This window comes from Crassostrea angulata, chromosome 7 (genome assembly GCF_025612915.1).
Source record: "Crassostrea angulata isolate pt1a10 chromosome 7, ASM2561291v2, whole genome shotgun sequence".
In the NCBI taxonomy this organism is placed as follows: Eukaryota; Metazoa; Mollusca; class Bivalvia; order Ostreida; family Ostreidae; genus Magallana; species Magallana angulata.
The window spans coordinates 15175105-15201314 of record NC_069117.1 but is presented as its reverse complement, the minus strand read 5'-3'; the positions used below and the strand labels follow the sequence as shown (position 1 = coordinate 15201314).

Sequence of the window (26210 nt, the reverse complement as noted above, 5' to 3'; positions counted from 1 at the left end):
AAACGATTCCTGGCACGGAGTGAAACCAATCAAAGAAAAAATGAAAAAAATTTCAAGTGGACCAGCGTATTTAAAAGGTAAAAATTGGTCTGAACACCTTTACGACAAAATAGAACCTGTTGCAACCCACTGCCACTGGGCACTAAGAAACTGTGAGCAAAATCCAGAAAAACTGAAAAAGCTCTTAGTGAACATAGTTGAACACTACAAAAATAACCATTCTGAGTGTCATCATTCTTCGAGATGTAAGAAGGACAAAAATTACGAACCATCGAGACTGGTCATTGCAGACAAATTCTCAGAAAAATTACTGCTAGGTGTCATAACAGGTTCCAACCTCTACAAATATCCAGAGGATTATGTTTTAGCTAAGGACACCTACTATGTAGAAAGTTTTAATAACACTATGAATATGTTCCAAGATAAAAGGATAGCATTCGGTGACCAAGCCTACAGAACAAGATCATTTCTGGCTGTCTGTCACTGGAATGAAAATGTGGACAGAGCCTTTACTTCCGTTTGGAATCCAGTGAGACCAAATGCACCACGCAGTAGAAAGGGAAAAAAGGTTTATAAGGCCCCAACATATCATTATAGAGAGGGGATATGGAAGAGACAAATGGCTGTTCTATATTAAAATGTGTGTCCTGAGAGCTCTGTGTATTTAAAAATTAACAAACTTTAAAAGTCTTTGTTTTCTCTTTAAAATAATATGTATAATTGTAGAGTGTATTAAACAATCACTGCACTGAAATCTTATCAGTTTCGTCTGCTACAAAGGAGCACGTGTAGGATGCAAGCAATGCTGATAACAAGTTCTAAATTTAAACTACTTCTGAGTAAGCCCTGCCCCTCTTGCCATATCGGCTTAATTGCTGTAGGGGTGTAAAATTTTCTAGGTCACTCTCGGCCTTTAAAGGATCTATAAATAGCACATAGGGGAAAAACACAGGTCTACGTCATTTTTTTAAAGGAAGTATTCATATCTACTCACATGCTTGTATTTTTTCTTTTGTTTGTACTCGTATATCTGACAAATTTATGCTTTACTGAAAATGTCCTTTCCTTTGTGAAACTATCACAATTATGAAGATGTTGACCCTTCACCAGTTTTGGTATGATAGGCTAAATTTAGCTGTCGATATCACGTGATAGATTGATATTCACGAGAAGGCATTACTTTCCCTGCAGGAAAATAAATATTTTTTATTGTTAAATATTTGATATATTTGTTACGTGATCGAATTGAGCATTATAATTAACAGAATAAAGGTAACTTTTATTAGTAATCAAACACATACATTTTCCCCTTTATTCAAAATTGACGCAAATTATAGCGTGTATAGCTTTAACAATGAATTCTATTTAAACAAAATTAATGGTGCATTGTTCAATTAAATCCCGTATCAGATAACTGCGCCATTTGTTGTCCCAAAACACACATCATTAAACAGTTTCGAGATGAAATAAGTGAAACCATTGATTTCCTTTTAACAAAGCTCTAGAAAAACTCACAAAGCAATTCATTATAAGTGTATTTATGATAGAAGAAATAATGTTTTTTAGTCTTGAATTACCTTTGTGTAACCATACGGACTAAAAAGAGAGTTAAAAAACTAATTTCAACCACTAGGAAGGCTATGATAATATATTGAGAATATTGTTCTTTTACGATATGAAGGCGAAAAAATCTACTTTTAATACTGCGGATGAGGCAGTTGTGCTTTGGTCGCAGGCACGTAGCATCGATTTCTTACACACTTAAATTTCTATATGTAAAATGAGAAAAACATTCTGTTTCGAAAAAAAATTGGACCCGTGTGGGCGGGGATGGGGGCTAGAAGAGCAGACCCCTGTCTCCTCCTTTTCTTAATGCTACGTACACTGTACCTAAGTCGCACATGTTTGTTTCTGGGTATCGAGTTGGTTTAGTTTCCATTGACATACGTAATCGCATACAACTGAAACAACAGGAAGACTGAGAGACAAGCAATTGACGTTTAAACCTTTAATTATAGGATTATAACTTCTTGTTAAACAATGATATAAATATTTAATCCACGGCAAAGAATCTACCTATAATTTTATTTTGTCTTATATAGAGAATGATACAAAGTCATTATCGAGTTGTATAAACAGATAACCATCTTATATGCATGGATGAAAACTTTACCATATAAATATTGTTCGGCGGGTCTTAACCGATTGTATCATATTTATTCTTTGTTGTAGAAAAACTTGCAAATTACCTAAATGTTTCATCCTCTTGTCAGAAAATTGTGATTGAACGATGATTTAACAAAATATTAGATGAAGATATCCTCCGTCAATATTTTTTTTGCATTTTTTTTAAATAAAAATCTTTTACAAGGTGGTGAGGGGACTTGAAAAACAGTTCATTACACAATGATGATAATTAATAGTTTAAACTATAAATATTTATTTGATTCAACTTCATACTCTGTTAAAATCATAATTAAATGAAAGTTTAACCTATAAATATTTATCTGATTCCTTAAATATAAGGAATACTTGTATATGTTTTAATTTATAATCATAGAAAATCTTAACATATGCTCTTGTGTTCATTATGTACTGGCATTTGAAGCCACCAGTAAAGCAAGGTTTTTAAACTTTGACCAAAATATTACTTTTGTAGAAACTACATGTGTTCAGCTTTATACTGTAAAATCATAATTAAATAATTTTTTAAACTATAAATATTTATTTGATTTCTTCAAATAATAAAGGAACACTTGTATATAACAGAAGAGTAAACCGATGGGGCCGATATTGGTTTTTGTGTTTCCAAAAAGCATATCAATTTCCGTTCAACTTTTTGATTTCTTCAAATAATAAAGGAACACTTGTATATAACTGAAGAGTTGACCGATGGGGCCGGTATTGGTTTCTGTGTTTCCAAAAAGCATATCAATTTCCGTTCAACTTTTTGATTTTAGGCCATACAGTAAATTCTTAGGTTCTAGTTCTCATAATGTATAGTGATTGAAAAAAAAAAGTTTCACAATGTCCGAGCAGTATGAGTTAATAATTTTTTTATAATTCTGTTTGTTTAAAGTCTATAATACGATACACGTTCTTTATATGCGTTTTGACATATAAGCAACTATCGAAAGTCTCGCGTGACGCGATTTCAAAGGTCGCAAACCTTTTGACTCTGTGAGACAAATAATGCACATCGCCTTAGTGTTTCCAAAAGAAATAACAGGAGGAGTGATGTTTGTAGTCGTAAAGAAGGATTTTTACAAGGGTTCGAACACTATTATCATTCACTGTACATTCAGCTGAACTCTTTTCCGTATTATCAGCTGCATCATTTGTATAACGAGACGTACTTGTCGCCGGAATGGCAAGGGGACGGGAAACTCTAACTGATTATGACCCACTCCCATTATTTTCTAATCTATAAACCTTCTTCCTGCATGTCTGGCTTAAAATGTCATCAATGCACACATTCTTTGCAAAGAACGAACTGCATCTACTTTGCAGTACTTCTCCCACAATTGTACCATTTCATATAGATGTTCTGGAAAAGCAAACGCAACAATTTTTGCTTGGCTTTAATTCTTTACGAAGCACCTGAGTGAATGATTCCTCAAACAAAGCGTGCTTACATTAGGGTTTAGGTTCCGGATGATTGCTTTTACAATAACTAAAGTATATATACTTTTTCCATCGATACAAATGTTCATTTAAGGAATAAGATCGAAGTTTAATATACAAAATGCACAATTCTGTATAAAAAAAAAATAAAACGGTGTTTATGAATGCCGTATTTTAAAAAAAAGTATGCCCGCAGATGGAATCAAACCAGGGCACAAAAAACAGCAGTTTAACCTTCCGGGCAATCCGAACTTACATTTTTAGATGTAAATATAGACAACTATGATAGAAACCAGTTTCCCAAATTTTTGTCGGTTTTTTTCCCCGCAAAATTCGACCCCAGGGCCGGGTTGCCCTAAGAAAATTCTAAATTCTATCTTAATTTATTCCTTTGAACAAAACCCACCAAAATATCTAAGATTTTTTTTATGGGCAGGCCGGTCCTGAAAGATATCTAGACCAGAAACCGCCAATTGAAACCATGCAGAAATATACCATTTTACTGAGAAAATGCTGTTTAGCCAACATTGAAGATTAATAATAAAATTGCAAAAGCAATATGATAAGTTCAAAATGCAAATACGAAAAATTAAAAAACATATGCGATAGAATATAGCAAAAAAAACTTTGATTATCAGAAGTTATTTATCCGTGAAATCCATCTCCTCTATTGATCAATTCTTTTGTAATTTGCAGTAGATCCTTTCCAGGAAAAATTGGCATTTCCTTTTTGGGCCCATGTTTAAAAAAAAAAATGGAATGCGATATGGGTCACAAAATGAATGGAGATTTTAAGTTCCATTGGCATAACTTGTATTTCAGGTGCCAACATCGGATTCCTTAAAAGATAAATTTAAAGTTAGATTTTAAAGACTTTTCTAAACATATTCTTAAATTCTGCTCTAAAATTTGACGCTAATTTGTAACGTGGCGGTGTTGAATATCTATATTCCAAATATATCGTTGAAAGTTTTGAACACATACAAAACTGTTGTTTCCAGATTCATAACTCGGAGAAACTGGGGTACAGTCAAGGATAGGCCGAAAACGAAGTGCTAACCAAGCAGCAAGCAGGGAACCTTCTCACTTGTTATAATATCGTAATAAATGCCTGCACTGGGGACAAGGTCTTGAAGTTGGTTTGGCCAATCTGCTGAGTTAGGCCTACCAAATCATCAGATTGCCTATTATGATCATCATTGTTGAGCTTAGGTTCCATCTTATATAAGCTCTTAAGAGTCAAGTACTAAGAACTCATTCAGGGAACATCTCATGTGATCAGAGAGAATGGAAGTCAGGAGCATAAACAGGAAAAATTGTGATAGCAGAATATGTTTTGTGTTAGAAAGACATGAAGGACTTGACACCACATAACAAGTTCGTATAGTTGTAACTCCGCTCTGGAACCATCAACTTAGTTTTTTGTTTTATTTTGAAAAAAAGGTCGAAAAATACAATGATAGGTGGAAACAGTAGCGGAAATTACTGAGGTACATAGCAATAGTCAGTTGCAGATACAGGCAAGTAGCATCGTTTAAAGTGGGGGGGGGGGGGGGCGACTCATCCAAAAAATCTTAACAACCCAAAACAAAAAATAAGTTTCCAAAATCTTCAAAATTCTTATCCGGGGGGGGGGGGGGGGCGTAGTATATATAACTTCAATTTCACTCTTCATTTCCGTATTTTCATTCCATTTTTTTTTTACATACTCCCCAGAAAGGAGGGGGGCAACTTCATGATAATTCAATTTTTTATACGTAAATTTAAGAATATTTGTTGCTGCGAGAAAGCCCCCCCCCCCCACCCCCCGATACCACATGCATGAGATATACCGGTATGCAGCAAGGTTGAACAGTCGGAGTACTAGTCTACTTAAGGGAACCGGGGCCAAGCCCGTTTTGACATTAATTTCAATGTAACCATAAATAAAGGGCTTGTCCCTTGTGGTAAAGGGGGTCATGCAGGCAGTTTTCCTTGCAGTAGCACAGTACCATTTATATATCTGTAAGTTATGAAAAAATGAACTCCAATATCCTAACCTATGGACATACAGTCGACTGTTTGTCATATGTATCTGTGTTTGTATATGTTTCAGTACAACTAATAGCGGGGTACGTTTCCCCAACTTATTATTTATGCTTGAATCTATATGTATTTTGTACGTAAAGCTACATGTATGTGTACCGCTATCTTTTTAAAAAATACTTGAACATTATTCTATAGCAGAAAGTGTGAAGACTTGATTACATGACCCAACCCCTTAACTCACGTCGCCGCATCGTCGCTGCATATCGTAATCATGCTATTGACAGTTTAAAAATTAAAGTTTTGACGGTAAACTAAATTTTCCCGCCAATTGAATACGACAACTTCCGGGGCTACAGAACTTGTTTACATTGGAGATTTACTTCCCTTTGTCGGAAAGCTGAATGTTCTGGGAAGTTTCCAAATCGGTTAGTCATATACCTCGACGATTATGTTACAAAGTGTTGGTAAGTAATATAAAATGTGTATCTGAATGTTTCTCCCAGGGACAACTTACTTAAAATGTCAAAATTTATCCGTGCTGATAAAATGTCATCTCGAATTTCCTCTGATCATATGTACTGTTATAAAATTTAGAACAAACTCTATGGTAACTTGTCTTATAATTTTTTATCCAATATTGTGACTCGCAGCAATAAAGTGATAATTGACTGAGTGTGCTTACAAATTTGTCGATATCAGTCATTCCTGTGGGTTTTTTTGAAACTTTATATGGACATTTTTTTTATGCATAACGTACGTTACAGAAATGTCAACAGCAGGTTTAGTATGCCATGGCTAGTGGACAAGGGCCAAGTAGACGAGACACTAGACCGCACAGTTTGTCCAAGGACGAGGCTTATGCAAGACAGCTGCAGGAAGAGGAGAATGCTGCTGCAAGAGAGGTGAATCAGAAAAAACATAACCATCTCATGATCTCGGATCTCAAAGACATGTCAATCAACATAATTTTTAATGTTGACAAATCTGCCTGACATTAGATGGACCCTACCCTTACCCTTCTTACCTTCCCCATTCTCCTGGAAACACTGCAATTTATTTTTTTTTTAATTATATTCTGTGAAAAAAATTAAAACCAATAAATTCTCCATCCAATTTACTACTGATATCATCTCTGAACTTGCCTCTGATAATCTTTTAAACACCATCACCAGCCCCGCAAAGTGAAGTGGTGCAGTTTGTTTACATGTAAAAATGACGACTCACGATATGTAAATTCAACATTCTTAATTTTCTGAGGTAGGTAACGTGCTTCGAAAAAAGTCTTAAGCAAGTAAAGAGATGATAGCAGTAGTAAATTGCATGAAGAATTTAATGGTAATAATTGTTTTCAAAGAAATTGCTTATAAATAATAAATAAGAGTAATCAGTCCAAAACTAGAGCAGATTTTTGTGCGCAATAAATACACAATTTTTTCAGTGGGTGGCACTGTAGCTCCCAGGTCATCCATCCAAATTTTTTCAGACTGGGAGATACAGACCTGCAGCTAGGTATTTTTAGGTGAAATTTGATTGGAAAAAAACCAAACAATAACAGATAATATGTTAAATACCTGGTGAATCCCAAAACACAAGAGGATAGAAAATTTAACAGTTAAAATTTGGTATGATTTATATTTTCTCTTTAATTCTACATCCTCAGAGATCCTGTATGTGATATTTCTGATCAAAGCTGTATAACAGAAGCTGTTCTTAAGAACAAAATACTGTTGTATTTAAAAAAGATTCATTCACAATTACTAGGAGGACGAACAAATAGCAAGAAGAATGCACAGAAATATCAACATTATGCCAATGCCCATGATGAGGCTAAGAGGAAATGGAGATCATCCTCCACCATCACACCTCAGATCCATGACTCCGATTACTCAACTATTCGCAGATCTAGTGGTCCATGCTGGCAGAAATAATCGAAGAGATCCAGCAGCTGTCTCAGTAAGTACTTAGTACCTATCACTTGTTGGCAAGTATTCTTCAATTAATTATTTTGAAAGTTATGCATTGTAATAAGAACCATTTTAACAAAAGCTTGGTCTTTGGGTAGTTGTGTTAAACAAGTGTGAGGCAGGTCTGTCTATTTCATTGCTGGCCACTCAGCCATGGCTCTTTGAAATCAACAAGATTTGTCTGGCTTTTAAGTTAAGACTATGCAATCTGTGCATAATTTGCTTCAAACAGCTTCATTTTTAACCTGTTTTGACACAAGAAATAGATAGTTATGTCCCACCGAAAGTCCTAGGTCTTGTTAAAATGGTTCTATTAAATTGTTTTTCAGTTTACTTTTAGTTTGTGTATTAATTGAACTTCACAATATGTTTGATTAGGACAGTGAAGAAGAGGATTCGGACACAGGGTCAGACAGTACTGTAGAAGAAAATTCTCCCAATGCAAGTCCTGTAGCTCAGGCCAGGGGCCAGAATGGGAGAGGGGGAAGGGGAGCAGTACCAATAAATCCCAGGAGATCTGTACATGGTATGAGGCCAACAGAGACAGGGGTTGTTTCCACACCCTCTCCCTCAACGAACCCCACCCGCAGAGGTAACGAACAGATCTCATTTAATATCCATAAGTTTGTCTTATATAATTCATTCATAAGTTTTTTTCACCATCATTCATAAGGTTTTAATTAGAGACTAACATTTCCAGTGTATTAGTTTCAAAAGCTTTTTCTTTGAACCAATGGGAGATTTGACAAAATAAATTTTCAGAGCAATTTTTTAAGGAGTCTTTTGAATATGCGATTTTGAGCTGGTAAATTTTAGGAACTACCAGGGGAAGAGGTCGAGGAAGAATTACAGCAAGGAGAGGCAGGGGTACTGGAAGGGGAACCGCCCGAAGACAGTCAACAAATGACTCCTCAGATATGGAACCTGGAACAATGGAAGCCAGTGGTATGTAATTTCATTGTATATTCCTTACCTTTCATATACTGGTAATTATGTATATGCCTATAAATTGCATCTTAAATACCTCCTGCTAATTTGTGAGAAAATAATATATATATATATTAAAACTCCTGTAAAATCTTCATTGTTCTTGGGGGACCAATGTTTGTGGCTTTCGTTGGTAGCCCTTGCCAACAAATATACATCTCCACGAACTTATATACAATGATTTGTTTTATATTTATTAAAATTATCCTGATTACACAACCAACGAAATTACATCCCAACGAACCAGGACAATTTTGGCTACCCACCAACGTTGACCCCCAAGAATAAAAATGATTTCACAGTACATGTATTTGTTACCTGTAGTCACATGAAGACTGTATACATTCCATATAGAGGCACAGTTCAAGGGATACTAAAAAAATATGCTTGACTTGATATTTAGTAAATTTAAAAAATGCACATATTTTTCTTTTGAATTTTCTTTTCACTATATTTAAGTTAAATAAATTTTTTGTTGATATGATCTTTGAGCAATTGAACAAAATCTCATCCTGTAACTCAGGAAAACTTCATTTTTACAGTAAAATATTAAATACTAACGAGTACAAGTTGCAAGATTACTTAAAGTTCTCCTTGAAAAAGCCTGAAAGATCCCAGCTAAAAAGATTAAGAATAAGTGCACATTCACTATTCATTGAAACAGGTAGATATTGTAAACCAATTATCCCAAAGGAAAATTGTTTATGCTATGCTTGTAAATTATTAGTCGAAAATGAAAAACATTTTGTACTTTACTGTCCTGTGTATGACAATCTTCGATTTCATTATTGTGATATTTTCAATGATAAATTGTACTGTGGTATTGATCCCATAAAAGAAATTGTTAATCCATGTGATTATAATACTACAAAACGTCTATGTATCTACTTGGATAAAAGTAATGTTTTATGCAAAGAAATCGGTTCAGGGACGATGAAGTATTGTATAAAACTGGCTTGCATTCTGTAGCCTTTATGGTATAATTTTCTTTTGTCAGTCATTTGATTTCATTTTGACTGTATGCCAACATGGTGATGTCAGTAAACCATTGAATTGAATAAACAATGTACTTTAAATAAAAGATCAGTGCTATCTTCTCTTATATTTCCTCACCCAGCATTGATTTAGGAGATGGAAAGGGGGGAATAGAGCACAATTTATTGATATGGTAGCCTGCAGGTTAAATAAAGTCATGATATTAAAAATGAATTTTTATGTCTTCAGCCCCACCTTTGTCCTTGGCTTTGAATCGTCCAGAACTTCCCAGGGGGGAGACGGAACCTGAGATTATGCTGTTAAACAATAGACAAGCTAACTCCACTTCAGATGACCGATTCATTCACATCATGGTAAAATTTTGGCATTTGTATCAAATATATTGGGTTGGAAAATGGTACAGTCATGATTTTAAGATCTAATGCTTTAATGTACATGTATACTTCAAAATAACAACTTGTGTTTTAAATGTATGAATATATATTACAAGCTGATAATTAATAACAAGAGGCCCATGGGCCACATCGCTCACCTGAACAGCAGTTCCTTGTAACATTTCGTAGCATATGCTTTTTCTATTTTAAACATTGAACCCCTTTCTGGGGACCCAGTAATGGTCCGAGGTTTATGGTTGGCTTGAACAACATAAATAGTAACATAGGAATGAAAATGTGTAGCACTGCGGTGGGACCGCACGTACACAACCTGAAAAACTGAACGTAGAAGAGTTCCACTTCAAGAGGAATAACTCTCAGACTGTACAGAACATTAAGAAAGATAACTCTTGGTTCCACTACATTAGAGTTTACACAATTTGAGGATCCTTGCATAGTAATCTCACAAACTGTAGCATTATAGTTCTCGAGAAGAACTTTTTAAAAACATTTTCAATATATCTTTCTATGTTAAACTTTGAACCCCTTTTGGGGCCACAGTATTAGTCCAGTGCTAAAGTTTTAATTATTTGGAATCTACATTATTTAAGGATGCTTACATAGTTATCTCACAAGCTAAGGCATTATAGTTCCCTAGAAAAAAGATTTTTCAACATTTTCCCTCTATATTTCTACGCTAAACTTTGAACACCTCTTGGGGCCCCAATATTAGATTGAGGTCACGGCTTTTATAATTTCGAATCTACACTATCTGAGGGTGCTTACGTAGTTATCTGACAAATTGATGCATTGTAGTTCTCGAAAAGAAGATTTTTAAACATTTTCCATATATACCGGTACTTCTACATTTAACTTTAAACCCATCTTGGGTCCCTAGTATTAGTCCAGGGGTCACTAATTTAAAACTGTCGAACCTTCATTATCCAAGGTTGTATGCATGATAGTAATCTCATAAATTGAAGCATTGTAGTTCTCGAGAAGAAGATTTTTTAACCTGTTACCTTTATATTTCTATAATAAACTTTGACCCCATCTTGGGGTCCCATTATTGGTCCGGGGGTCACGATTTTACGAATTATGAATCTACCTAAGCGAAGGATGCATGCATAGATATTCCACTAACTAAAACATTGTAGTTCTTGAGAAAAAAAATTTTAAACTTTTCCTTTGTTTCTTAAAATGTTTAAATTTTGAGCCCAGGTTCTTGGTGCCCATCAATTGTCCGGGAGTTACAATTTTTTGAATCTACATTATTTAAGGATGTACATGTATGCATAGTAATATCCCAAACAGTTGCACGATGGTTCTTGAGAAGATTTTAAAACATTTTCCTATATATGTTAAAATCTAAACCCCTCCTGGGGCCCCACTTTTGTTCGGGGGTCACGATTTTTTCAATCTTCACTATATATACAACCTTTTGTGTATGTATTGGCATTTTTGGTGAAGTGGTTGTTGAGAAGAAAATTTTTAAACATTTTTCATATGTAGTTCTATGTTAAATTTTGATCCCCGCCTGGGGCCCCAGTTTTGGTCCGAGGGTCACGATCTTTACAATTTAGAATCTTCATTATACATACAAGCTTTTGTGTAAATATTGGCATTTCTGGTGCAGTGGTTCTTGAGAAGAAGATTTTTTAAACATTTTCCTATGTATTTCTATGTTAAACTTTGAACCCCGCCTGGGGCCCCAGTTTTGGTCCGAGGGTCACGATTTTTACAATTTAGAATCTTCACTATATATACAAGCTTTTGTGTAAATATTGGCATTCCTGGTGCAGTGGTTCTTGAGAAGAAGATTTTTTAAACATTTTCCTATGTATTTCTATGTTAAACTTTGAACCCCGCCTGGGGCCCCAGTTTTGGTCCGAGGGTCACGATTTTTACAATTTAGAATCTTCACTATATATACAAGCTTTTGTGTAAATATTGGCATTTCTGGTGCAGTGGTTCTTGAGAAGAAGATTTTTTAAACATTTTCCTATGTATTTCTATGTTAAACTTTGAACCCCGCCTGGGGCCCCAGTTTTGGTCCGAGGGTCATGATTTTTACAATTTAGAATCTTCACTTTGTATACAAGCTTTTGTGTAAATATTGGCATTCCTGGTGCAGTGATTCTTGAGAAGAAGATTTTTAAAACATTTTCCTGTGTATTTCTATGTTAAACTTTGAACCCCGCCTGGGGCCCCAGTTTTGGTCCGAGGGTCACGATTTTTACAATTTAGAATCTTCACTATATATACAAGCTTTTGTGTAAATATTGGCATTCCTGGTGCAGTGGTTCTTGAGAAGAAGATTTTTTAAACATTTTCCTATGTATTTCTATGTATGTTAAACTTTGAACCCCGCCTGGGGCCCCAGTTTTGGTCCGAGGGTCACGATTTTTACAATTTAGAATCTTCACTATATATACAAGCTTTTGTGTAAATATTGGCATTCCTGGTGCAGTGGTTCTTGAGAAGAAGATTTTTTAAACATTTTCCTATGTATTTCTATGTTAAACTTTGAACCCGCCTGGGGTTCCAGTTTTGGTCCGAGGGTCACGATTTTTACAATTTAGAATCTTCACTATATATACAAGCTTTTGTGTAAATATTGGCATTTCTGGTGCAGTGGTTCTTGAGAAGAAGATTTTTTAAACATTTTCCTATGTATTTCTATGTTAAACTTTGAACCCCGCCTGGGGCCCCAGTTTTGGTCCGAGGGTCACGATTTTTACAATTTAGAATCTTCACTATATATACAAGCTTTTGTGTAAATATTGGCATTTCTGGTGCAGTGGTTCTTGAGAAGAAGATTTTTAAAGACATGCACCCTATACTCACTGTTTCGCAATTATCTCCCTTTTGAAAAGGGCTGTGCCCTTTATTTTTACAATTTATAATCCCCTTTCCATAAGGATGCTTTGTACCAAATTTGGTTAAATTTGGCCCAGTGGTTTTTGAGAAGAAGTTGAAAATGTGAAAAGTTTACAGACGGACGGACGACGGACAACGGGTGATCAGAAAAGCTCACTTGAACCTTCGGTTCAGGTGAGCTAAAAACCAGAATTTTTTACGAATATGAGTAATGAATTTGATTGAATAAATTTTGGGGTTTCCTTCCACAGAGAGATCCCATGTTACTGATATTGTTCCTAATGGGACGTAGACCTGAAATGCTTGTTCCTGATGATGTAGACCCAAATGATTATGAGGTACAGAGTTAATTACTATTTCGCATATTAGAAACATTGACATAAGCATTGCTCTGAGTTTAATCCTTGAGTGTAGATTGTAATAAGATTAAATGGTCAATGTCACATCAATTACTAACATCCTATTTCATCATGAAAAATAAAGTCCAATTTGTTTTACCTTTTTTACAAGAGTTCCAAAAATAACCCATGTATTTCTATGCAGTCTTTATGGGAATTGGCCGAAAGAATCGGGGAAGTGAAAAACCGAGGCATGGAGGAAAACGAAATAAAGGCTCTGCCAGTGAAGACATACAACTCCAAAGCCAAAGTCTACACGGAGGATCACGAGGGACCAGGGTGTAGGGTGTGTCTGTCTTCATTCAAAAGCGGGGACAAGCTTTGTACTCTGCCCTGTAAACATGACTACCATGCCGCCTGTGTCAAAGAGTGGCTGAAGGTAGGGCTTACATCAAGCTATTAAGTAATTGAATTTATTTTATCATTGAAGATCAAATAAGTACTCAGTTGGTTTCCTCAAGTCCGTATCTGAATACTGTATGCCAGGAAATATTTGCCCCCGTTTTATTTCGCCCTCATTGTCAGCGGGAGAATTTGACCGCACCAATTCAAATGTCACATATCTCTCTCAAAACAAAATTGTGTAGGGCAAATTTAAAGCTGGGTGAAACCATTTGCAAGTGTAGAAGGGTAAAAAATAACCATGTATTTAGAAGCGATTTCAATCAGTATTTTTTCATTCTCCTGCCCTAGTCTTAAGTTATTTTTAATATAGTGGAATTAACCCTGGACTATACAGTGTTTTCGTACTTTTCATTTTTTAATCTTTTTTGTTAACTCTATTTACAGAGAAATGCAAGCTGTCCTATTTGCAGGCTTGACTTGAAACCTAGTTAAGAAGAGAAGGTTTTTACTGATGCAAAATGGATGAGAAGGGATTTTACACTTAATCAAAGGAGGAGTGTAGAGAATTGTCCCCTAAATGCAAGGTTTAATGTATGGTACATAGATTTTTTTTATAGAAAATATTCTTATGTTTTTATTTTAAAAACCATTGTTCTAGAGTGATATTTTTAAGATGAGATACATATTTCATTTGTTATTTATTATCTTTTTGGGGATGTATGGTAATTATTCCATGCATTTTATATAAGTTTGATTTTTTTCCTCATGCCAACATTCCGAAAATATCCACTTGAGCCAATATAATCTTATTTACAGTTGTATTTGAATCATGTTTTGGTAATCTATTTATCTATTAAAAATTTGTATAGGAAATATTAAAAATGATAAGAAATTTATTTCAAGAATTTAAGGTATTCAATGTATAATGAAGGGATATTGAACAATTTTGAATCATTTTAAACTAGTTAAATATGTATTGCTAGATAACTATGAACGTGAAATGAACCAAATTCATAAGACAAAAAACATATAAGGAGCTGGTCATTTTGCACTTTAAATTTTTAAAAAACAGTTATCTCCCCTTGATGAAAAAAAAACAAAATTTTAATTTCCTCAAAATATCTGCGGTAAATGATTCATTTTATTTCATATTTCAATAAAGAGAAAGTTTATGCATGTATTAACCAAAAATGTTTTATGAATTTTAGGTTACTTTTTACAATATCTTAATAAAACATACTTTGCCCATAGACTTCAATGCAAAATTCAAGGTGTAATTAGTTGGACTATAATCAAAATTTTGAAAATTCCTTTGGTGGAGTATTTTTATTTGATAACACCTTCAAAATGATATCATGATTAAGAATATTGGACCATTCATTTATAAGGTACAAAATGTGGTCGTTATACATCGAATACCTTAAATACTGGTTTATGGATCAACACATTTATGTACATTATATCAATATTTTTTACATATGCTAGTTGCACTATTTTAATTTTCTTACATTATGTTTATTTAAATTGTGGAAGGTGTCAAATACATGTACATGTATACATTTTGAATTTAAACCCAGATATCGAAGTAACGGGTAAATTGTTTATTGGCAGTAGTTTTAACCTCCTGACTATTTTACCTTCCTTTTGTTAACTAGACTATATTATAACAACGTAAGATAAATAGCATCTAGTTTACAGTTAAGCTTAACTGTATTTCTGAGATTGGTTGATGCCAGATTTATATGAGAAATAGAGCGAACACTCACATCTTGTTGTGTATTTTGTTTATTGTGATGATATTTTCTTTGTACATGTATTACATTTCCACTCCATTAGTAACGAATGTACTATGTGCAGAAAGCTAATTTTTTTTATTGTAAATTGTTGCATTTTTAGATTTTAACACAATGTGAACTTTATTTACCAATGTTTTTTCTGGCCAGCACCAATAATGTTGTCTGTGTGTTAGGTGGCATTTTGTTCACTGGTTTGAAGTTATGGTAACAATGAGAGGTTATGGAATTTGCTTGAACAGATTCAAACTGATGTAGTGGATTGGTTTTCTAGTGTTGTTTAGATAAGTCATCGCTCAAGTACATCTACATGTACGTATGCACTAGTTGGTCTATAATCTAGTCATAAGATTCAGTCTGTACGAAATAGTTAAAGGGTAGAAAAAAATCACATTTGATGAATATGTTATATAAAATCTTTCGTTTGTGATTGTTAAAAGGATTTTTCTCACTTTAGAGAAAATACTGGATTATGGATATACATGTATATTTATTTTTTTCTCATTATACATGAGTAAATATGACTCATTGATTTCGCTTATTTTTAAATGTTTTCATGTGATAAAATTCCTTTTTATTGTTTTTAATTTTATGGCATATCCGTCCAATATATGTATACTATGTACTAAAATAGTCCCATTTGACACGAGTGATCCTGATTGTGATGTTTTCTTTTACATTATAAACATATTTGTATACTGTGTTAATAGTTTGATAGCTATTGATTTATTTCTATTTGTCGTTGTATTGAACTTTGCACAATAAAATCAGTCTGTCTGTCTGTCTTCCTGGTTTGCATTAATCCAGCTTAAGAGCTTTTAAACAAGTTCACCTATTACACTCTATTCCTTTTAAAAACTTTAGTTCAAAGTGGTTTGAAAAGAAGCTATATTCCCTTTAAAACTTCAATTCAAAGTGGATTGAAAAGAAGTCAATGATGCTTCAAATTTTAATAAACGGACAACTACCGGTAATAGCTTTATATTATTGATTTTTAAAAGTCAATTTAAACAAAAGGCTGATCCTTAGATCATTGCATGGTTATTTTTTTTTCAAATCTTTGAAAATGTTGAAATACCAAAAACTTTTTCTCAGCACAACGACTTACTTACCATAGAAAATGAAGTGTAACCACTATCTTAGAGAAAATATATTCGAATTAGAAAAGACAAGAACAAAACATATAAAACAAATCAAACAATTTTAAAATCTTTCGATTGCAAGTTACAACAAGAGGCCCATGGGCCACATCGCTCACCCGAGGAACAATAGGAATGATAAAGTCAGCTTAATGGAGTCATAATACAAACAATCTGGACAATGTACAATAATACATGTAGATCCTGTATAAATAAAATCCATTTTTCCTCCTTGGAACTCGGATACCCTGATTGCTGCCAATATTTACTAGAGCAGACTTTAATCACCGCTCCTGCACATATATAGGGACTCAACGTTACGCAGGCAGGGATGACCACACACCTACGCAACTCAACAGGTACCAATATTAACGCAAGCAGAGATGACCGCACACTTGCGCCAACAGCTGAACCTAATGCAATCAGGGAGTGCCGCACACTTGCGCTAGAAAGGCCAGAACACCAAGAGGGATGACCACACACTAGTGCTCCGCCGCAATAACCACAAGCAGGTATGACCACACACTTGTATTAATGCGATACAGGGCAGGAATGACCGCACACTCTGTATCATAGGATAGAAAACACGAAAATTAGATAGAGCAGGGGTGTCCACACACTCAATCTTATCCATACCTGTTCAAGTTTATCCTCAAACAGTCGCTCATAGTAAAGCAATAGACACTGTCCCTATATAAGTGCCGGCCTAAAATAATTCATAGTATCTAAAAATTGGAAATCAAAAATAAACAAACTAATCCGGCCTAACCCAAAACTACTTATGCAGAACAACTTATATACATTGAATATTTATTATTGTATAAAAATAATCATCACAATAATTTGTTAACAGTGGATGCATTAATTAAAATAATCAAGAATCAATAAACCAAGGGCAATAACTCAATACAGTAATACAAAAAGATTCTAATGAAAAAATAGCTGCCTGCTTCAATTTTATAGTCATATCACATGTTGAGTATTGCAGTTCTCAAAAAGATCCTTTACAATTGTTTATATATGGGATATTTAGCTGCATAAAACTCTGAACCTTCTTGTGAGGCCAAGGAATTGTCCTGGAGCCAATTATAAAGAATCATCTTGCTGATTAGTTTCTGAGAAGATTTTTAAAGATTTACTCTATATATTCCTATGTAAAACTTTAACACCACCCCCCCCCCCAATGTGGCCTCACCCTACCCCCAGGGATCATGATTTTCACAACTTTGAATCTACACTACCTGAGGATACTTCCACACAGGTTTCAGCTTTCCTGGCTAATTAGTTTCTGAGAAGAAGATTTTTAAATATTTACTCTATATTTTCCTATGTAAAACTTCGACCCCCCATTGTGGCCCCACCCTACGCCCAGGGATCATGATTTTCACAACTTTGAATCTACACTGCCTGAGGATGCTTCCACACAAGTTTCAGCTTTCCTGGCTGATTAGTTTCTGAGAAGAAGATTTTTAAAGATTTACTCTATATATTTCTATGTAAAATTTTAACACCCCCCCCCCAAATGTGGCCTCACCCTACCCCCAGGGATCATGATTTTCACAACTTTGAATCTACACTACCTGAGGATGCTTCCACACATGTTTCAGCTTTCCTGGCTGATTAGTTTCTGAGAAGAAGATTTTTAAATATTTACTCTACATTTTCCTATGTAAAACTTCGACCCCCCATTGTGGCCCCACCCTACCCCCGGGAGTCATGATTTTCACAACTTTGAATCTACACTACCTGAGGATGCTTCCACACATGTTTCAGCTTTCCTGGCTGATTAGTTTCTGAGAAGAAGATTTTTAAAGATTTACTCGATATATTCCTTTGTAAAATTCCGACCCCCCATTGTGGCCCCACCCTACCCCCGGGGGTCATGATTTTCACAACTTTGAATCTACACTACCTGAGGATGCTTCCACACAAGTTTCAGCTTTCCTGGCTTTCTGGTTCTTGAGAAGAAGATTTTTGAAAATTTCTCGAAATTCTTCATTAATTTCTAATTATCTGCCCTTGAAAACGGGTGTGGCCCTTAATTTTAACAACTTTGAATCCCCTTTGCCTAAGGATGATTTGTGTCAAGTTTGGTTGAAATTGGCCAAGTAGTTCTTGAGAAGATGTTGAAAATGTGAGAAGTTTGCGGACAGACGGACGGACGGACGACAGACAAAATGTGATCAGAATAGCTCACTTGAGCGTTCAGCTCAGGTGAGCTAAAAATGATTGCGTTCTTGTTTACATACTAGTATTTTTATTATCTGTGATTCTCCCTCTACAAAATACAATTACAAGTACCAATATTAAACTGGGTAATTATTTATTGATGACTAATTAAGTATTAGTTCATCAGTACTTGAATAGTACTCGGAGTCTGTGGACTTTTTTGCTCCTTTGTGGCCATCAATTCCGAAACCTGTAGAAATAAAAGAAATACGAATTAAGAAATAAAAGGACTGTAATTGTCTGAAAAAAATTCTCCGGTAGTTTATAAGTAGCAATAATTGCAGAATAAATACAAAACCAGCGTCAAGCGGTTAATTTCTATTTTGCAATGATTGCTACCCTCATATATAGCCCCCATGAATAACATATTTTTTGTTTTGTTAAAGAAGGCATTTAAATTCTATCTCATCTTACATATTTACATTAACAATTAACTTTGCTTCGTTTTTGTCAATAGTAGTACATGTATAAACACAATAGAATTCCCTAAGAAATAGAAGGGAAAAAAACTTCTTGTAAATATATGATTATGAATGAAAGTGAAGAAAGTAATTTAAAACAGTTCTTATGTTTTAACATTTTTAACGGCCTGTGAACTACCCCGATTCAACTTTAGGTAAGGTATGGGTTTTTACCTTGCGCAATCCAAGTGCCATCGACAATCATAGTTTTACTTCTACTATTCCGATGAATGACATCAACCTGAGAGCGAGAGGGAACCTTCCGTCTCTCTACATGCACAAGGCCCTTTAGATGGTCTAACGACATTATAGACGTTGTACGTTTTTGGGAAACATCAACATGAACAATGCCATACGGGGTTTTCACCTTCTTAACGAGCGTTTTGTTGGGTTTTTTCTTCTTTTTAGGTTTGAGTGGGGGATACGTGGATCTCAGGGACTGTACAAATGACTTCTCGTCCGCGGGTGTAGGATTTGGCATCGTTTTTTCTGTCACCCTCCATGACTTTGTATTTTCTCTCATTAATTTCGATTTTGCCCGCGACATCACTTGTTCTCTTGGCGTCTTTGCCTTGCGACTCACTTTTATATTTGTTGGTATACTATCATGGTGCATTCGCGACTTACTCCCAGTTATTAAAATTCGAGATTTTGAATCAAAGCGACGAGATACACTGTGTCGAGACTTTGCTCGCTCTTTGTTGATCGAAATCGCAGTTTTCGATCGAATAGGTTTCATGTAATTTGGCGTTGGTTTACGTGGTACTTCTTTTATAGCCGTCAATTCTCTTGACAAGCTTTTCTCTGTAAGAGACTTCACCTTGGCATAAACGTTCGACTCCGATTTAAACTGGTTCCCTGCAGCAGTTAGACTTCTATTGAGATCCAGTGCTGATCTAGAGTACTTCCGATTTTTGGGGTACATGGATCCAAATTCAGATGAGGCGGTACATTGCTTTGATTGAAGTGTTGTATAGCTCCTACTGGTCTTAGAACCTGGTTTGGATGGAAATCCCCTTTCTAAGGAATATTCCATAATATCTGCGCTTCTCCCAGTTTTCCACGGCATGTGTTCAGTGCGCTTTCCCGGGGCGGATAAGAGGTCGGAAATCTTGTCTTTATTCCTGTGTGTCTCTACATGAAAGGACTTCTCCCTCATGGGATTTTCCAATTTTTGCTCCAGGTGGGTCGCAAAAGAATCTGAAATAGAATGGCGTCTAAATTACGATCACTGTAATCGAAATAAACGGTATAGTAATCTGTATCAAATACCGGTATTGCCTTCTGAAGGCTACATAAACACACCTGTCTCTGCAGGATCCTTTTGATTCCTCTGGGAGAGTTTCGTTCCACTGGAGGAAGACTTTAGCACAGGCAGTTCGGAGTTATCAGATTGACTGCAGTCCAATTTCATTGACGTTTCGTTGAGGAAATCGTCATTATAAAAATCTGGATTTAAAAAAAAATACTTCATATATGATGCTAATATTATGGAGAAACATCGAAACGGGAACATTTACATGTATTCAGACACATATTTGATACCAACTCAAACAATATACCGTCTTCAGTGCTTCTAATTTTCCATATTTTCATTCTTTTGTCTATGATCTCTTGCTTTCGCCGCTTAATCTTGTGGTGTCGAATACACAACAGGATGACAATGATGGCGATGAGAACAATGGCACCGATGATTCCTCCGATAATGGGGGCCAAATCAACGCCATCACTGTTATCAACGGTGGGGGTGAGGGCTGAAATGTTCGAAATCGCAGAGGTCAAGTTAGTGATGCTGCTAATTTGATTGGTAATGGTAGAGGAAATGGTTGTTCTTAGTGGCAATACCACGTGACAGTAACAGGTGTCGAAAAAGTGGGTGGACTTGTTTATTAAGGTCTTCCGTTTTCCAACGGAAGACCTTATTGTTTTCGTTCGGTTTCTTTTTCCCAATTATTATTTTTTTTCTTACAAAATTTGTGCAGGTAATTTCTCGGAAATGGCTCAGCGGATTTTTCGTGAAACTTTCAGATCTAATAGATATTAATCCGAACTTAATATACATTTTTATTTATTTTGATGACGTCATTTCCGTTCCTGAAAAAGTGACGTTTTAACGATTTTCAGAGGGTCGGCTTGTCCAGGGATCTCCTCCTAAACGGTAAAAGATATTGAGTTCAAACTTTCAGGGATTGTGGACAAGAGATTGTAGATGTGCTATTTGGCGTTCATATTTGTCATGCTCAAAAGGTGTTTAAGCTCGCCTGGTCCCGAAAATTGAGACTAAAAAAACGTCGTAATTTTTAATGTTTTTCTTAGTTTATCTCTTTTCTGAAAAATATTTTGTTAAAACATGTAATGCAAAAAAAGTTTATATTTACAAGACCTTTCATTTGATATCACTAAAAAGGGGCTGACCCCTCAAATTAAGGGACCAAAGGGCTCTAAAGTCTATCATCTGTAGCCCTTTACTGAGGGATATTTTGTGAACGGTTATAGAAGCAAATATGTTTATCTTACAGTTATGTATCCAAGAAATGTAATGATTTTATCATTTGTTACGTAATTAGGGGTTTTAGGGGCCAAAAATCAAGAATTTTGATCACCCCTATCTCAGAAAGGAAAACTATTTTGAAATGCAGTATAGAAGTAAAGATAGTCAAAATGATGTACTAAATAATATGCAATTTTCAAAATTTCGTTAAATGGCCCCTATAAGGAGTTAAGGGATCGGCCCCTAAAACGTTCTTTCCCATAAACATGTATCTCAAGAACGGTAACAAATCTCTAAACACTTGTTGAACAAAATGTGTTGAGATTTAAATGACCTTTTATTTGATATCAAGAAAAAGGAGCTGGCCCCTCAAATTAAGGGACCAAAGGGCTCTAAAGTCTTTTATGTGTAGCTCTTTACTGAGGGATATTTTGTGAAAGTCTATAGAAGCAAATATGTTTATCTTACAATTATTTATCCAAGCAATGTAATGATTTTATAATGTATTATGTAATGATGGTTTTTTAGGGGTCAAGAGTTCAAAACTATGACCACCTATATCTAAAAAAGAAAAATATTTTGAAATGCAGTATAGAAGAAAAGATGCTAAAAATGATTTACTTTACAACATGCAATCTTCAAAATTTGGTTCAGCGGCTACAATAAGGAGATAAGGGACCGGCCCCTAAATCTTTTTTTAAGATATCTCAAAGAACAGTGACGAATTTCTAAACACTTGTTGAACAAAATGTGTTGAGATTGAATGACCTTTTATTTGATATCAAGAAAAAGGGGCTGGCCCCTCAAATTAAGGAACCAAAGGACTCTAAATTCTATCATCTGTAGCCCTTTACTGAGGGATATTTTGTGAACGGTTATAGAAGCAAATATGTTTATCTTACAGTTGTGTATCCAAGAAATGTAATGATTTTATCATGTGTTACGTAATTAGGGGTTTTAGGGGCCAAAAGTCCAGAATTTTGATCACCCCTATCTCATTAAGGAAAAATATTTTGAAATGCAGTATAGAAGTAAAGATAGTCAAAATGATGTACTAAATAATATGCAATTTTCAAAATTTCGTTAAATGGCCCCTATAAGGAGTTAAGGGATCGGCCCCTAAAACGTTCTTTCCCATAAACATGTATCTCAAGAACGGTAACAAATCTCTAAACACTTGTTGAACAAAATGTGTTGAGATTTAAATGACCTTTTATTTGATATCAAGAAAAAGGAGCTGGCCCCTCAAATTAAGGGACCAAAGGGCTCTAAAGTCTTTTATGCGTAGCTCTTTACTGAGGGATATTTTGTGAAAGTCTATAGAAGCAAATATGTTTATCTTACAATTATGTATCCAAGCAATGTAATGATTTTATAATGTATTATGTAATGATGGTTTTTTAGGGGTCAAGAGTTCAAAACTATGACCACCTATATCTAAAAAAGAAAAATATTTTGAAATGCAGTATAGAAGAAAAGATGCTAAAAATGATTTACTTTACAACATGCAATCTTCAAAATTTGGTTCAGCGGCTCCAATAAGGAGATAAGGGACCGGCCCCTAAATCTTTTTTTAAGATATCTCAAAGAACAGTGACGAATTTCTAAACACTTGTTGAACAAAGCTCTTACATCTGTAACAAAATAGTATCTGGCCCCTAGAATGTAGACCCTGTTTTTCTATTCTAAATCATGTTTAGCTGTTAAATAGCAAAATCAAGATAGAACATATATCTCAAATTCTAAAATCAGACGGAAGACCTCCTCGTTGCTCGCAACGAGATCGTGTCTAGTTTTTATATTATTATTGCTTGAAATGGTGAAAGGTAAATTGTGTCGTCACATCCAATACGGTTTGCTTTAAAAAATCTAAAAATTCTATAGATCCCTACCCTATATAATTTGTATGTCCATATTACAAAGATGTTACTGATGTCCATACAAAAGAGGTGCCATTTAAGAAAAACCACAAAGTGTTACAGTGCATTCGAAGTAGAAAAGCGTTGATAGTGCTATGTCAGGCCTCTACTAAAGGTGCGTGTATTGATCTCGATAATTTAGCCTAGATTATATCTAATAAATTCTATGTATTTGAAGTGTTTAAAAAATGTTTATTCATTATAACTAATACTATACAGAGGTGTGTAATGATTTTAAAATGCACATTTTTTCTATCAAATGAATATAAATAATATCAATAAAGCATAATTTTTATTTCTAAAATGACAAAATACGACCTACCAAAGTTGTTCAAGAGTGTTTTCTTTTAGTGAAATAATGTAGGGTCTGTGTGTTTATATGTATATGACCAAATGTACCACACAATCACACTTAATTAAATATGCCCCTATGGTCAGAAAACCACGCATATAGCACACATACCGCATGTACCTAGAAACAGAAAAAAATAGTGTATCGCTTAATTTAAAAAAAATCAAACACATCTTAAATCGATTAATTTTTTAAAAAAATCAAACACATCTAAAATTGATTGTTTTGTTTTTGTTTTTTGCTGCGTCTTTTACAAATGAACATGTTTCAATTCCCATCACAAACAGGCTCTTGGAAATTGTTTATAAATAGAGGATAATTTGAATGACTGGTTAACATTCCAAATTCGTGGACTTACTATTAGCCACCAGAGTGAATATCCCGCCATTAGCCGGCATGACCGTGGGGCTCTGGGAGGCGGTACATGATTTAGGGAGGATGGTGGCGCTCACATGGGCCCCAGAAGTAGCGGCCGCCTGAAAGAGTGACCAGTGTTGTTTTTGTCTTCTATTACACAATAAAACATTTACAACAAAATAATAAATTAAAAGAAAATCAAAACATAATTACATTTTTTAATGAATCCATTGGTCCATGACAGTTCAAAATTGTTAATTAGTAAAAGACAGAGATATTTAACTCTCTTACAATGCAGGTAAACCTAAAGGTATCGACGTCGTCTACCGTACTGTCAAAGTTGTACACGGTGGTGTAGTACGTGGAACCTGATACGATGGTGGCCACTGATCCTAGCACGCCCCCACCTAAACAAATATACAAGTAGAAAAATATCCGTTTATCTAATATCTTTACAGTCACGTAAAAGAGTTACACTCGAATACACATTAACATACGGTACTAGTATTTTAATAATCAACGGATCACAAGATTTTTTTCATTTCTCCAAACGAAAATAATATCCAATATGACCGAGTTTTCTTCATTTAACATTTAATATAGGCTTACTAGAGTACATCATTAAGTCGCTGCATTTGGTGTAGTCGAACGTGAGCGTCTGTCTGTCCGTACAGATGGTCAGCATGCTTTGGGAGGTCCCGGTACCGCATTTGTCCGACACACCGTCATTGTACAGGTAATGGAAGTTGGCAAACAACACCTCCCCGATGTTAGTTTTTGCGTTCAGTTCTTGCCCTGTTTTAAAATCATGAAAATTCTATATAAAAAAGTTACTTTTCCGGGGAATGTATACTATTTTTAATCTTGAAATAAAAAAATGTGCAGTCAGCGAATTCAATCTATACCACTTTGCACCATGACGTTATACTCGGCTGCTGACGGTACGTTGCTACAAACGTCATCGGAAGTGACGGTAGTTCCTGTGGTATATGCCACAATGCGTTCGTTACCAAAGAGACTCTCGACGGCTGAAACGAAGAGGCTCCATTACATGTGTGTGAATGTGTTTGCTGAGATAATTGAAAAGCTTGAAGTGCAAAGCATTTTGAATGGTCATGATCAGTTGTAAAGGCACTTACGTGTGTTTTGGTAATAGTAGTAGGAGTACGCATTTACAGAGGTGAAAACAAAACATGTGTAGACGTAGTGGGGTGTTCCACCGGCATTCAGGGTAATCGTAATATTAGTTCTAAAAATGGAATAAAAATAGTAAAGATTAACCTTGTAAATGTATTTGATTTTTTTTCTCTCAAATTTGAATTATTTTGAATTGCCATACTTTGCAACATATCTATTTCCAGAGTTTAAATAACACTCCCACCCGCTACCGACAATCGATGTGCCGGTAAACATTAAACCGGATATGTAAAGACCGGAACTGGAAAACACCATGCTGTCATAGTTACTGCTGTGCCAAGTACCACTAAAGGGAAACGAACAAGTTCCTTCGCCTACAATTCAGAGATTCTTTACGTTACATGTAAATCGGCACATTTAATTTAAATTTAATTTTTTCGTAATGCCCTCAAAAAACTATTAGAAAAAAAAGTTTGGTTTTAAAAATGACCAAGAATTTCTTGTATCTGTACTTACCACTACCGATTAACCAAATCATAATAACCCAAAATACGTTAAAATTCTTCATCCTATTCCAGTACATTGGACACTCATTCTTCAGTACAAGTCAATCCGCTTTCTCAATCGTTTCTAATGCGACAAACATTTTGACGAATCGAAATAATAGAACTCATGATCCGCTTCAGATGTTTCAAAGGAATTCAAATACACAATATAAAAACAAAATGTGAAAGAA

At 34.9% G+C, this 26210-nt stretch overlaps 2 protein-coding genes across 4 annotated transcripts; one reads left to right on the top strand and one right to left on the bottom strand.

The window, feature by feature from the left end:
- The first annotated feature begins 5994 nt into the window (after window positions 1–5994).
- On the top strand, window positions 5995–16174 carry LOC128193154 (uncharacterized). 2 transcript variants are annotated; one of them, XM_052866434.1, is made up of 9 exons: window positions 5995–6116; window positions 6417–6554; window positions 7414–7605; window positions 7995–8208; window positions 8433–8561; window positions 9828–9952; window positions 13105–13191; window positions 13397–13630; window positions 14041–16174. In XM_052866434.1, exons 2-9 carry the CDS (start codon window positions 6444–6446, stop codon window positions 14086–14088), a joined length of 1140 nt encoding a protein of 379 aa, XP_052722394.1. In that variant the 5' UTR covers window positions 5995–6116; window positions 6417–6443; the 3' UTR covers window positions 14089–16174. The 2 variants fall into 2 exon arrangements, with proteins under 2 accessions (XP_052722394.1, XP_052722395.1); XM_052866435.1 differs by having other exon boundaries at window positions 6023–6116; window positions 6429–6554.
- A 720-nt stretch (window positions 16175–16894) lies between these two features.
- LOC128193151 (uncharacterized) lies at window positions 16895–26181 on the bottom strand. 2 transcript variants are annotated; one of them, XM_052866430.1, is made up of 11 exons: window positions 25991–26181; window positions 25677–25848; window positions 25477–25586; window positions 25243–25365; window positions 24947–25132; window positions 24629–24744; window positions 24339–24456; window positions 20781–20972; window positions 20524–20667; window positions 19393–20418; window positions 16895–18947 (listed from the first exon to the last, which is right to left on the bottom strand). In XM_052866430.1, exons 1-11 carry the CDS (start codon window positions 26055–26057, stop codon window positions 18862–18864), a joined length of 2340 nt encoding a protein of 779 aa, XP_052722390.1. In that variant the 5' UTR covers window positions 26058–26181; the 3' UTR covers window positions 16895–18861. The 2 variants fall into 2 exon arrangements, with proteins under 2 accessions (XP_052722390.1, XP_052722391.1); XM_052866431.1 differs by having other exon boundaries at window positions 25719–25848.
- Window positions 26182–26210: the final 29 nt, after the last annotated feature.